Raw genomic sequence first — 14,041 nt, 5'->3', positions numbered from 1 at the left:
GAGGTATGTGCCCTTAGCGGGAACCGAACCCGGGCCTCTCAGGACCGCAGGCCGACGCTCTAACCGCTGAACCAAACCAGCCAGGGCTACTTAAACTTTTTTTTAATCCTCACCCGAGGACATTTTTTGATATATTTTTCAGATAGAGTGGGAGGGAGAGAGAGAGAGAGAAACATCGACATGAAAGGGACACATTGAGTGGTTGCCACCCACACGACCCAACCAGGGCTGGGGTCAAACTGCAACCGAGGTACGTGCCCTTAGCAGGAGGTCTCTCCAGACTGCAGGCCAATGCTCTAACCGCTAAGCCAAACAGGCCAGGGCTACTTAAACTTTTTAATTGCCCTTTTCATAGATATCTTTTTGCATGCCCACTGATGGACATACTAATTTGATATATTGGTTCACATATGTAATTCATAATTAAATACATATTCCTACATTAAGGCCACATGGTGAAAATATTTTTACTGTTAAGATTATGTGGCAAAAATATGTTTGATGTTTTCCAGTCTAGAGAAACTTTCCTACAGGTGGGCAAGGAGACACACATAAGAATGAATTAGTCCAGCCGGTGTGGCTCACTGGTTAAGCATAGGTCAACCCATGCACCAAGAGGTTGCTGGTTTGATTCCTGGTCAAGGCTGGCCCTGTCCCCAGTGGGGGGCATGTAGGAAGCAACTAATCAATGTCCTTGCTCATCGATGTTTCTCTCTCTTTCCCTCTCTCTTCCTCTCTCACTCTAAAATCAATAAAGAAGAAATATTTAATTAAAAAAGTGAATTAAAGAGCTGTTTAGAAAACTGGGAAAAAACTTAAATGTCCATCAGCAGAGGAATGGATCAAATGGGGCATGATTGAGCAATGGAATACAACATTAAATGAATAGATAACAGCTACATGTATCAACATGGGTAAATATTCTAATTTTTATTTTATTATTATTATTTTAAAAATATGTCTTATTGATTTTAGAGAGAGAGAAGGGAAAGGGAGATAAAAACACCAATGCTTCATTGATCAGCTGCCTCCTGCACGCCCCGTACTGGGGATCAAGCCTGAAACCTGGGCATGTGCCTTGTGTACCCTGACCAGGAATCAAACTGGTACATAGGACTGATGCTCACCACACCAGCTGGGCTACATGGGTAAATATTTTAAACAATCTTAAGTGAAAAAAGCACACTGCAGAATGAAAACTCCAACGGACAGAACAATGTGATACATTGTTTATAGATACATATATATAGGTGGATACATATATATATACAAATGTTGTAATATAAATTACATGTGTAGCAATATGTATTATGCTTCAAAACATTCAAGAGGAAGATAAACAACAAATTCAGGATTGTGGTTACCTCTGGGGAGAGAAGGAAGAAAATGAAACTGGAGGAAAGGTTTCAAGTAGGCTTTATTTCTTTAAAACAAACAAAAAAGATGCAAAGTAAATAAATAGTTCATAATTTTAAAACAAAATTTTTTTTTATCCTCAGCGAGGATATTTTTCCTTTTATCTTCAGATAGAGTATGGTGAGGAGAGAGAGAAAAACATTGATGTGATAGAGCCACATTGACTGGTTGCCTCCCGCATGACTGGACCAGGGCTGGGACAAACCATAACCGAGGTACATGCTCTTGACTGGAATCAAACCCGAGACTCATTGGTCTGAGGGCAGACGTTCCAACTGCTGAGCCAAACCAGCCAGGGCTCTCATTGATAGTTTAATTTGCATATTTAAAAAATTATAAATGTGACAGCATCTTTTTATAGTGTAAAAAGCCATTTTGATGTTTTCTGTAAGCTTTCTGTCATTTGTCCAGTTGTATAAATTTTTTTTGAACTGTGAACACTTTTATAATAAAATAGCCAATGTGGGGTGTTTTTTTTTTTATTGTTGTTTTTATATTATTATTATTTTTGTGGCACGTGCCCCTAGCGGGAACCAAACCCAGGACTCTCTAGTCCGCAGGTCGACGCTCAACCGTTGAGCAAAACTGGCCAGGGCTATTGTTGTTGTTTTTTAATGCAGGGGCTGGAGAACCTTCACTTAGGTTTGAGAGGTGCTTGAAAAAAAAACAACTTTGTGTATTGTGGCAATATCAATTTCCTGGTTTTGACAATGCATTATAATTATGTAAGATACTACCACTGGGTGAAGGTGCATGGGTCTCCATGTACTATTTTTTGCAGCTTCCAGTGAGTCTGTAATTATTTCAAAATAAAAAGAAAAAACCTAAAAATTTTGTGTAACTTTTATGGTTGTGGGGGCTCTGCACTACCCTCAACTACAATCCTTGTGCTCTGATGGTTCTCACGCTTGTCAACTGACAAACCCCACTTCTGAGACAGCCACTGGATTAGTAGATATAGAGACATCTGAAGACTTGAAACAGGGGCAAGTCTTTGGAGACTAACTCTGGCTTCTTCCTCTATTACTGTCACATTCCAACTCAGTGAGTACATAGAAGTCATGGGGCTAATATTTACACTATCCTATATTTCTTCTCTCTCTCTCTCTTTTTTTTGTATGTGCCCCTAGCGGGAACCAAACCTAGGATTCTCTGGTCCGCAGGCCGATGCTCCAACCACTGAGCCAAACTGGCAAAGATACTTTATCTATGAGTTTATTTGAGCCCAAACTGACATCAATGCCAGGAAGCAAGATCTTAAATACTCCCTCCTGTATTTCTATTGAGTTGTAGTGTTCTATGTCCATTCATTTACATTATCCCAATGATAATATGGGCAGAGAACTCTCTGAAGAGGCCCCTTGCAAAGTATACAGCCCTTCCCTTTCTTTTTGTTATCATCTTTTTTTTTATCCTCACCAGAGGACATTTTTCCATTTTTTGTTCAGATAGAGTGGGAGGAAGAGAGAGATAAACATCAATGTGAAAGCGGCACATCGAGCAGTTGCCACCCACACGACCCAACCAGGGCTGGGGGCAAACTGCAACCGAGGTACATGCCCTCAGTGGGAACCCAACCCGGGTCTCTCTGGACTGCAGGCCGACACTCTAACCGCTGAGCCAAACCGGCCAGGGCTGTTGTCATCCTTTGCACACAGCTCCCTGAATCTGCTTCCTTTCTCTTCCAGTCTTTTCCCCTAACGAACTCTTACTTATTCTTCAAAAAAGCGTAAGCATCATCTCCCATCTCCACTAAGAAGCCTTTCTGGATCCCCCCACTTTTACAGCTTTCAACTCCACTCCAACAGGCAATTTAACCTAATCTTCAAGGCATCCTACTGCAACCCCCATTAGAAAAAGCTCCATTAACACATTTATCTCACTATACTGTCATTATTAGTTTAAACATGTCTGTTCTCATTGGACTGAAGACCCTTTGAAGTCAGAGATCTTGTGACACTTTTATATTTTCAGTGCCTAAGAGAAGTGACATGCTGTGGGTAATCAATAAACAGCAAATGGAGTCAGGCCATTGACCTGCCAGCCTCCTCTGTAGTTCAGGGAAAGACAACTCAAGTTCTTGGGTAATTTATTTCAGCCCAGAGCCAGGTGTTTTGCAGAGTCAGCAGAAGCTCTGACTGTTGTCCTCAAGCTTTTGTCTCTGCTAAGGTTCCCTGTTGTTGTGTGGCTGTGTGCCTCAGTTTCCTTATCTTCAATATGTAGAAAATAAAAGCATCTCCTCACAGGGTTCTTGGAAGGATTACAAGAGATAACGCATCAGAAGCTCTTACTACAGTGTCTGGCAAAAGATAATGAAGGCTCCTCAAAGATGTTCCTGTGTAAATGATGACTTACTGAGTGAAAAGAATTGACTTGCGCCTGCCTGTTTATTTATTGAGCTCCAATTATATGTCGGGTTCTGCGTTAAATACTCAATGCTAAGTGCAGAGAACCAATCTGAACACACCGGAGTGGCCTTAACACTGACATCAAGGAATCAGGGAAGGTTTTCGGAAATTTGAGTCTAGTTAGGGGAGGAGTTTGGAAAGGTGGGTATGTCGGACGCGGTCAGCAGGTGCCTGATTGAAAGGTGTGTGGGCGTGTGCAGAGCTCCATAAAGTGGGCCGACGCGCTGGAATCGAAGTTGAGTTCCATTCCTGCTTAGTTATTAGCCTGTGACTTTCGCCAAGTTATCGAACCTCCCTGAACTTCCCCAACTGTAAAAAAGTCTGTTAACAAGACTCACCTGCCAGGGTCTTGCAAGACCACGAGACCGTGCGTACGCCAAAATGCGCTCTATTTAGAAGTTACAAAATACCAAGGCGAGTCATTATGGAACCAAGGGGTTCTACGCTCTTTGCGCCTGGGCGTGGGTTTCCTCTCTGAGCGTGCGCAGTGGGCCCGCGGCGTGGCCCGTCAGGCACTGCGGTAGACGCCCTAGGGGCTGGCAGGACCCTGACCCCAAAATGGCGGCGCCCATTGAAGCGGACGCACCTGCCTCTAGCGAAGGCGATGGCGAGGGCAGCGGCTTTGGGTCGTGGCTAGATGGACGGTTGGAGGCGCTGGGAGTGGACCAAGCTGTATACGGTGCCTACATCCTGGGTGTTCTGCAGGAAGAGGAGGAAGAAGAGAAGTTGGACGCTCTGCAGGGTATTCTCTCTGCTTTCCTGGTGAGAAGCCCAGATTCATTTCTTGAACCTCTTACCAGCCCCTGTCAGTACCTTGATCCCAGTTCCCCTACCCAGTGCCCCAGAGGATTAGTGGTCTCACCTAGAAGAGGAATACTCTTCTCAGTTCTGGGCCGCGGGAAAGGGGGTTACTCCCTATCATGGGTTTGGGGAACCAGGGCGGTTGTAGGTGCATAGAGAGGAATAGCTTTCCCTTATTCCTGGCGACAAGGCTCTGTCAGATGCATGTGGGTGAGTATTCTTCGGAAGGCGTTGAAATGTCTGAAGAGAGTTTTATCATAAACATCTAACGATCAATTTTATTCCCATCCGTTGACAGTGTTCAGAGGGGGGAATAATCTAACGATCAATTTTATTCCCATCCGTTGACAGTGTTCAGAGGGGGGAATAAAGTGCTCTGGGATGTCTCTGTCCCTTAAGAGGCACTGTCCAGGACTGTACCATGACAAAAGCCTCTTGGTTCCTATTTTGGAGGTAGGAATCCAAAAAGGTAAGCTCTAGTAGAGGTCTTCCCATGCCAAGGCAGAACTGAAGCAGATATTGTGCTTTATACTTTATAGTATTTAGAAATGCAGTAGTCATTGGTGTGTGTGTGTGTGTGTGTGTAGGGGGTAGTAGGAGTAGAAATAAGGAGAGTTTTAAAGAAGGATAAACTTGGCACTTAGCCTCTTAGAGGCAGATTCAAGAATTCAGAAATGTGTACTTTAAGCTGTGTTTAAGTAGTAAGTCCCCAAATTGTCCGTTTTTCCTGATCATTTTTGCTGCCTTCATCTCCACTAACACTTGGTGAAAGGGTAGTTTATTGATTGGACACCTGGTTGAAATATAACACTAGTGCAGCTGTTCCAGGACCTCCTGGCAAGGGCTCCCGGAGCGTGCTCTGGTGAGGTTGACCTATATTTGGGAAAGCCTTGGAACAGGTTGTGATGCAGCTCATAAGTTCAGTGGAAATACAACACAGTAGAATACATTCTTTTCTTGGACCCTGACATCATAGGTTGTAGAGGGAAAGAGGGGGAGGCAAGCAATTTAGGTTAGTTTTTATTTCCAACTGGGAAGTTTTCTAAAGATTCTATGAAAAAGAAGTTGAAGTAACTTGGGTACCCATTGGTACCAACTCCTTGACCTGTTTGTTTCATGGTTTCATTATTTGGAGCTATATTTTAGCTGATAAAGATAGGCATGCCCCTGGCCGGTTTGGCTCAGCAGTTAGAGCATCGGCCCGAAGACCAAAGGTTCGATTCTGGTCAAGGGCATGTACCTTGGTTGTGATTCATCCCCGGCCCTGGTCAGGGTCATGGGGGAGGCAACCAATCCATGTCTCTCTCATATCAATGTTTCTCTCTCTCTCTCTCTCTCTCTCTCTTCTTTCCTTCCTCTCACTCTCTCTGAAAATCAATGGAAAAATATCCTCAGGTGAGAATTTAAAAAAAAAAAAAAAAAAGGCATGAATTTGCCTTAGACTATTAGTCTCTTGGCCTGAAAGTAATAAATCTTAGAGAAAATACTGAGTTGAGTGTATCAGCCAAAGAAGATTTAACAGAGGAGCAGGGTTTTGATTTAGGCAACAGGTTTATGCTCCAAAAGAATCTGAGTTGGGAATCCTCTCCCTTGAATCTTGGAGTAGGTGCTCTTGACCTAGCAGGTGTGGATTCTGGGACTCACACACGGGATTACTTCTGTGTCCAGAGCCTCAGAAGAGAAACACTCTGTTCTGTGGCTCCCAGACCCTCTTCATGGTTTCTTCTCATCACCAGCTATACCTTCTGCATAGGCTTTGTTCAGGTTGAGGGCTCTCCAGGAAATTAATTAGTCTACTTTTCCAAACAGGAAGAAGATTCTCTCTGTAACATCTGCAAGGAGATTGTAGAACGATGGTCGGAAACTCAGAATGTTGTTACCAAAGTGCAAAAAGAAGGTAGAGTTGGAGTTTTAATGTCTAACCTCCATTGTCTTTTCCAATAACATTTAACTATACAGCTGTCAGGGAGAGAGTTTTTAGTTTTCTCTGTTGAATACTCATTTTCCCTAAGATAATTTAACCTGGAAAACACCCAGCAGCTTTAACTTTTTAACTAAATATTGGTTTCCTTTTCCCTTTTCTACTTTTTCACTTCAGCTGACCACAATTGTCTTCATTGTGGGTTATGCTTTTTTATTTTCCATCCTCTTTCCACCGCCTCTTATAGATTTGCATTGTAGGAATAGGGTCACCTATATTTCCCCACCTTCCATCTTTTTTTTTCTTTATTGATTTTAGAAAGAGAAGAGGGAGAGGGAAAGAGAAATAGAAACATCAATTGGCCACCTCTCGCATGCCCCTCACTGGGGACCTGGCCCACAACCTGGGCATGTGTCCTGACCAGGAACCAAACTGGTGACCTCTTGATGCATGGGTTGATGCTCAACCACTGAGCCATACCGGCTAGGCCCACCTTTTTTATATTCTCATAACACAAATTGTGATTGGTCTTTTTGCTTTATTCAGCTAAACACTTCACCCTTTAAAATGAAAGAGAAGTGAGTGAATATACTCAGCATGAGGATGCAGAAAACTCAAATCATTAGGGCCAAACTTGAATAGAATCTTTCTGAACCACCTACACTCATAGTTCTCATACTTAGCTATATTTTAGCATACTTGATTTATTTTTATTATTTATTTATTTATTTATATCCTCACCCGAGGACGTTTTTCCATTTTTTGTTCTGATAGAGTGGGGACGGAGAGAGAGAGAGATAGAAACATCGACATGAAGGGGATACATCGAGTGGTTGCCACCCACACGACCCAACCAGGGCTGGGGACAAACTGCAACAGAGGTACATGCCCTTAGCGGGAACCGAACCCAGGTCTCTGGCCCGCAGGCCAATGCTCTACCACTGAGCCAAACTGGCCAGGGCTTGATTTACTTTAAAAAAATGCTAGTGCCCCCTGGTTGGTGTGGCTCAGTGGATTGAGCATTGTCCTATGGACTGAGAGGTCCCGGTTGGATTTCAGGTCAGGGCACATGCCTGGATTGTGGGCTCCATTCCCAGTAGGGGCCGTGCAGGAGACAGCTGATCAATGTTTCTCACATGGATGTTTTCTATCTCTCCCTTCCTCTCTCTGTAAAAAAAAAAGAATCCTAGTACCTGGGCCACACCATGAACCAATGATATAAACATCTTTGGCTGGCATTGAGGCCCAGGTAAAAAGATCCCCAGATGATTCTAATGTACAGCCAGGCATGAGAACCATTGCTTTACACTATTGCCTTCTTTGAGAATGGAGAACTTACTATTTAATTTAATTTAATTAAATTAATTAATTAATTAATTTATTTATTTTTATTCTCACCTGAGGACATTTTTCCATTTTTTGTTCAGATAGAGTGGGAGGGAGAGAGAGGAAGAGAGAGAGAGAGAAACATCAACGTGAAAGGGACACATCGAGTGGCTGCCTCCGTCATGCACGACCCGACCAGGGCCGGAGACAAACTGCAACCGAGGTACATGCCCTTAGCAGGAACCGAACCCGGGTCTCCACAGGCCAAAGCTCTAACCACTGAGCCAAACCGGCCAGGGCTATTTTAAAATAAAATCATCTAAGAAGTTCACCTGGCATAATTATCAGCATGAAAGGGACTAGCTTAAGTTGATTCTAGATTCCTTCTTAGGTTTCTGGGTTGAGAGGGGAGAAAGTTGCATGTTTGGAGGCTTAATTTACTATGGTTCTAACACAGTGCTTTTCAACCTTTTTTTTTTAAAGCGGCGGAACTTCAGTATATAAAACAAAAGCAGGGCTGCTCTGATTGAAGACAGATACAAGACCTAAAGCCTGGCCAGCATGGCCTTTCCTTGCCTTTCTTACTGGCACCTCCTTTGAACCCCAGGGCTCTAAGGAGTCAGCAGATGCCACTGCATTTACTCCAAGCACTGCCTGGGTGGACTGGTGGTTTGGTGAGCTTGTTTTTTTCTCACATACAACCTTGTTGTTCCTCTCTTTCCTTCCACCACCTCCCAGACAAAGTACAGGCCATTGCTACTCTAATTGAGAAACAGGCCCAGATTGTGGTGAAGCCCAGGATGGTATCAGAAGAGGAGAAACAGAGAAAAGCTGCCCTCCTGGCCCAGTATGCTGATGTGACAGATGAAGAGGAATATCCTTTTTGGAGTCTCGGCACCGTTTCCTGAGGCTCAAGCCAGAAGTGTTTGCTGATTTACAGTGAGCTTTAGGAGGTTGCCCACTGTGTAGCTTAATTTTCTCTAAAATGACAGTGATCTATGGCCCTTTGTGGGTGTGAGGAATGAAGTTGGAATAGTTGACACTGGACTTCATTTTTCAACACATAATCAAGTATATTTCTGAAAACTTCCCTATAAAACAATAATGCCTTAATAATGGACCATTTATATTGTGTTTTTAGAAAATAAGATTTAGCTGTGTTTCTTTACCTTTCTGTGCAGTACCGTGTAACTTACATCTTTAAATTCTTTTCCAGTTGATGAGAAAACTGATGCACTGAGAGATAAATGGGTAATCAGAAACATTCATATAATTAGTGGCAAAACCAGGACTAGAACCTGGATATTTTAGGGTGACGGATTCCCAAATTTGGAGTAGTTTCATTTGAATCTTTTAAAAAATAAATATTCCAGTGATCACATAATTAAAAGGGAGGCTGAACCCCTAAGTAACACCAAGATAAATCTGGAATTTGAGTGGATACTGTGTAAAAAGAAGGCGTTGCTGGTAGGAGCAGGTTTGGTTCCCTGTAACTTTGACATTTGTTCAGGAAATGCTTAGTTTACTAAGCCCTGCTGAGTGGACATCTTTGGGGCCAACTTGTATTCTAGTTTTTCCTCATGATTTTTCTTGCCAGGGTTGGCAGAGCTATGGTTCCAATGACAAAAATCTCATTTCTTGGGCTAGAAAAGAGTGTTTTAAGCAGTGGTTCTCTGGGGACTTGTTAAAACACAGATTGCTGGGCTCTACCTTCTAGAGTTTCTGATTTAGTAGATCCAGGATGAGGCCCAAGAATGTGCATTTCTAACAAGTTCCCAGGGAGTTCTGGGAAGCACACTTTGAGAACCACTGTTTTAGAGATCATCTTGCCATCCCCTGGCTTCCAGGTAATGTGGCTGTCTACCCAGACCAGCTTAAGTTTCTTTTCAGCCTCCAAGAGAGAAGGGTGTCAACGGAAGCTCTGAACAATCTTCCCTAAGTTGAGACTTCTAAAGATGACTCTCCTGGGTTTACTACCACATCTCTGACAGTGTCCTTCCATTCACTGTGCCTTTCCTGTCCTTCAGTTTATTGAATATTTTCTTATGTTGGATTGGGATGTGCTAACCTTTGTTTTCCATCCGACTTTCCTTAACATCACTTACCGAAGCAGATGAGAAGGATGATTCAGGTGCCACCACAATGAACATTGGTTCTGACAAATGTATCCTTCTCTGAGTCCATCTCCATGTGCTTCTCTACAGAATCCTCTTGCGGATCAGTTATTATTTTGCTGTCATTGCTGGGGGCTCCCTTTACCTCCAGGAACTCATGCCAGGCCAGCATTGTGAGCCCCATTTCTAGTACAGCCCTAAGTGGTCAATTTAGCACGAACTTTCTCCAAAGAAGACATGTTAACTTGTACTTTGAGGGGGTTAGCTTAGAGGAAGGATTTCTAAAGGAAAATAAGAATCTGAACTCTCTGTATATAGCACTGGGTTTCTCAGCACTGTGGAAGCAATTAAAATAATATTGAAGTTTTGGTCTTTGTCCTCAAAGACCTTATAAATTTGTTGGAAAGGATGCAAACACCAAATGCTTTTAAGCTGAAAATACAGGGGTGGGCAAAAGTAGGTTTATAGTTGTGAGTATGTGAAACACAATTTCTTCTTCTTCTTTTTTTTAATCCTCACCCAAGGATATGTTTTTATTCATTTTAGGGAGAGAGAGGAAGGGAGGGAGAAAGAAAAACGTCCATGTGAGAGAGAAACATTGACCAGTTGCCTCCTGTACGCACCCCAAATGGGAATTGAAACTACAACCTAGATGTGTGCCCTGACCAGGACTCAAACCCGTGACCTTTCAGTTTTGGGGACAATGTTCCAGTCAACTGAGACTCACTGGCAAGGGCCAGAGTTTATTCTTATATTCTTTCTTATTATTTACTTGTACTACAACTGCAAACCTACTTTTGCCCACCCCTCTATGGACAGATTGAAGCATATGTGCTGAGAAAAGTCCCTATGAGCAGAATCACTTATGAGAAGCTTCCCAGAAAAAGTGAAATTAGAAATCTCCCTTCATTAAGGTGAGAAATATGGTGGATTATCTGGAGGAGGGGGTATTTTAAGGAGACGTTTATTTTAAATCACTGAAGCAGAAAAGTTATGTTTTAAGAGTAGAGAGGAGCTTGTCTGGTAGTAACAGGTTATGTTTTTAAAGTTGTAAGAAATGAGAGGTGAAGTTTTTGGCTGGGTGTTTTCTAACTGTGGCTAAATTTACTATTTTATAAATTCAGAGTTTGTGGTTAATAGAACATGGTTTCACTAAAGCTTTAGTGGTCTAGGGAAACAAATTGATATAGTATATGTCAACTTATTTTACTCTTTGCAAGCATTTTAATAGTGCCAAGTACATAAAAATTTTGCCCCTTATATTAGTTTTGTTTTGTTTTCCTGACCTGAGGATATTTCTCTACTTATTATCTGATAGCGTGGGAGTGGGGGAGGGAGAGAGACAGAGAAACATCGATGTGATAGAGCCACATCGAGTGGCTGCCTCCTGCATGACCCAACCAGGGCTGGGGACGAACCGAAACCAAGGTAGGTGCTCTTGACCGGAAACAAATCTGAGACTCATTGGTCTGCAGGCTGACGCTCTAACCACTGAGCAGAACTGGCCAGGGCATTGCCACTTATATTAATACTCTATTCACTAAAATTCTCATAGATACTCCAACAACAGTCTGCCATTGAATGATATAAGTATTTATTCTAGAATGAAATTTTATTTTCATAAAATATTTAGATTCAGATAAGTCTGAATGAGATTTTTATTCTGAGGGTTAGTTTTTAACTTGTGTAATGGTAGTTCCAGGATTTCCAGTTAGACCAAAGATAAACATAAGTGTTTTTTTTTTAAACTAGGAATAGGTAGAAAGTATTCAAGACTCAGCATGTGGAGGGTGGACAGCAAGAATGGAGAGAGAGAGCAGTAACTGGGCCTGTGTGACCTCTACCCTAATCCCTTAACTCATTGTAGTGCTGTTCCGAAATACCAATGTGGAAGATGTCCTGAATGCCCGAAAACTGGAGCGAGACTCGCTTCGGGATGAGTCTCAAAGGAAGAAGGAACAGGACAAGCTGCAGAGGGAGAGGGACAAACTAGCCAAGCAGGAGCGCAAGGAAAAGGAAAAGAAAAGGACACAGAAAGGGGAACGAAAGCGATAACCTTGGTCAACTTGATGCTTTCTCCTCATGAACTGATCAAAAGGAGAACTGATTGTGCACGTGTGTATTTAAGAGCAATGAGAGAACATTGCAAAGTGGTTTCTCAAGGCATTTCCCTTTTGTTTACATGGTCAAAAGGAGAATCACACTTTTAATTATAAAATGTGCCATGTCTCTGTGGTGTGGATAATCAGATTGTTGTAGATGATATCTGTACCAAAGATCTGGAATGGGGACAACCTTTATATTTTAGTACTGAAGTCCTGTGCTCCTTTTGGCCACTTTCAAAAGTCTTCCCTCACCTTGGATAAACAGCAGGAATATTCAGAAAGCTGACAGTTACATTTTTCATCCTGAAGGATCAGAATCATGACCACTCCTTCCGTGAGATGAAATGTGGGAGAATAAAAATTGCTTCAGAAGTACTATCCACCCCTAAATGTATTGTTTTAAGACTCAAATAGAAAGTTAATAAAGAGCCCTGCCTGGATCCAGATTTTATGTTACATGACAACAAACTAGGAAAATGAGAAGAAATTTGATGGATGTTAGAATATTTGAAATTGAAAAAAAAAAAAAAAGTTCACCCTATGGGAGGAAAGGAAGTATCTTTTTTAATTAGAGAGTCATCTACATTTTTCATCTAGGTTGTGATTGTTAAGAAGGGCATATCAGTATTGTGTGCAAGGATATTATTGTTAGCTAAATTACTCTTAATTGCTAGTAGAGATTTTAATCCTGGTTTGCCCTAAACCTTGAATATAAAGACCTGATAATTTTAGGTTTAGAGGAAATGGGGGAACCGCCTTTTAAGAAACACTGGAAATCTCTTGCTAACACAAAGATATTTAAGAGTGTACATAGTAAGTGCTCAACAAATTAATTGAATGAGTGAATGGGAAAATTGCTTGGGAGAGTAAAAAGTGAGCAGTAACTCTCCATTTCTACTTTTATCACAAGCTACATTTAATTTTAAATTGGGCCTTTCTCTTCTTCAGGCAACAGACTGTCAAGAAGCCTGAAGAAAGCCATTTTTCCGACAAAACAAAGTAGAAATTTTATACCAGGGGTCAGCAGATTTACTGCCTGCAAGACAAATTTGGTCTAGTCTGTTTTTGTATGATGCAAGCTAACAATAAATTTTACGTTTTTAAAGGGTTGTTAAAGAATATATGACAGAGACCTTATGTGGCTTGTAAAGCCTAAAATATTTACTATCCAGCCCTTTGGAGAAAAAGTTTGCCGACCTCTGCTTTATACCACTGAGATTAACAAAAGTTTTTACCTTTGTGCAGAAGGTAAAAAGAAGCATGGTTAAGGAAAAGATGTGTTACCACTATACACTCCTATAACTTACGTGTCATTGGCAAACATTTTAAAAATAACCACCTTTTTAAAAAATAAACTTTATTTAAATCAGTGTCTCCTGATTCCTTCCAGCTACCTATGGAAATGAATTGTGTGGATGGATAGTTGCTTAGGAATGTGTTCAATTTTACTTTATGCTTTGTTTTGCTTAGCCCTAATCTACCAACAGAACTTTTTCCTGAAATCCATTAATTCTCTGCCTCAGTTTTCCTTTCTGTGAGGTTGGGTATTAGGTGATCAGAAAGTTTACTTTGTTTTTTGGAAACTCAGTAAACTGGCTTTGAAGTACTGTTGGTCTTAGAGCTTTATGTGGCAGTAGCAATAGGCTGAGTCTACAGATAGCATATGAGAGAGCCTATTGTAATTTAGTAAATCTTTATTTTGGATTTTTGGTTGATTCTCACCTTGATTTGTTTGGGTCTCTGAAGCAGTGTTGGGTTATATCCATGTTTCAATCTGTATAACAGTTAATTCTTTCTTCTGGGAGTGTTATGCTGCATTAGTTTATGATCAGTGGTGTTTGGTTGCATGACCAGTCTTTTTGTTTGCTAGCTCATATCTACTCTTAAGCTTAAAGTGGTATAGTTTGGCCATGGCACAGGCCCATTTAGACCATGGCATGTCACTGTTTG

At 41.6% G+C, this 14,041-nt stretch overlaps 1 protein-coding gene across 1 annotated transcript; it reads left to right on the top strand.

The window, feature by feature from the left end:
• The first annotated feature begins 4,369 nt into the window (after positions 1–4,369).
• Positions 4,370–13,421, top strand: CCDC43 (coiled-coil domain containing 43). Its single transcript, XM_036269977.1, has 5 exons — positions 4,370–4,586; positions 6,435–6,522; positions 8,611–8,746; positions 9,978–10,036; positions 11,854–13,421. Exons 1-5 carry the CDS (start codon positions 4,383–4,385, stop codon positions 12,039–12,041), a joined length of 675 nt encoding a protein of 224 aa, XP_036125870.1. The 5' UTR covers positions 4,370–4,382; the 3' UTR covers positions 12,042–13,421.
• Positions 13,422–14,041: the final 620 nt, after the last annotated feature.

Source organism: Molossus molossus, unplaced genomic scaffold, assembly GCF_014108415.1.
Source record: "Molossus molossus isolate mMolMol1 unplaced genomic scaffold, mMolMol1.p scaffold_m16_p_19, whole genome shotgun sequence".
NCBI classification, from domain to species: Eukaryota; Metazoa; Chordata; class Mammalia; order Chiroptera; family Molossidae; genus Molossus; species Molossus molossus.
Note: the sequence above shows the minus strand (reverse complement) of the source record. Positions and strands in the feature narration are given on the sequence as shown.

What these genes read in the sequence shown, in the direction of transcription:
- CCDC43 (XM_036269977.1), top strand. Translation starts at nt 4,383, where the DNA reads ATGGCGGCGCCCATTGAAGCGGACGCACCTGCCTCTAGCGAAGGCGAT. An exon ending in TACCAAAGTGCAAAAAGAAG is followed by an intron (nt 6,523 to 8,610) that starts GTAGAGTTGGAG and finishes ACCACCTCCCAG; the next exon opens with ACAAAGTACAGGCCATTGCT. An exon ending in GAACATTGGTTCTGACAAAT is followed by an intron (nt 10,037 to 11,853) that starts GTATCCTTCTCT and finishes AACTCATTGTAG; the next exon opens with TGCTGTTCCGAAATACCAAT.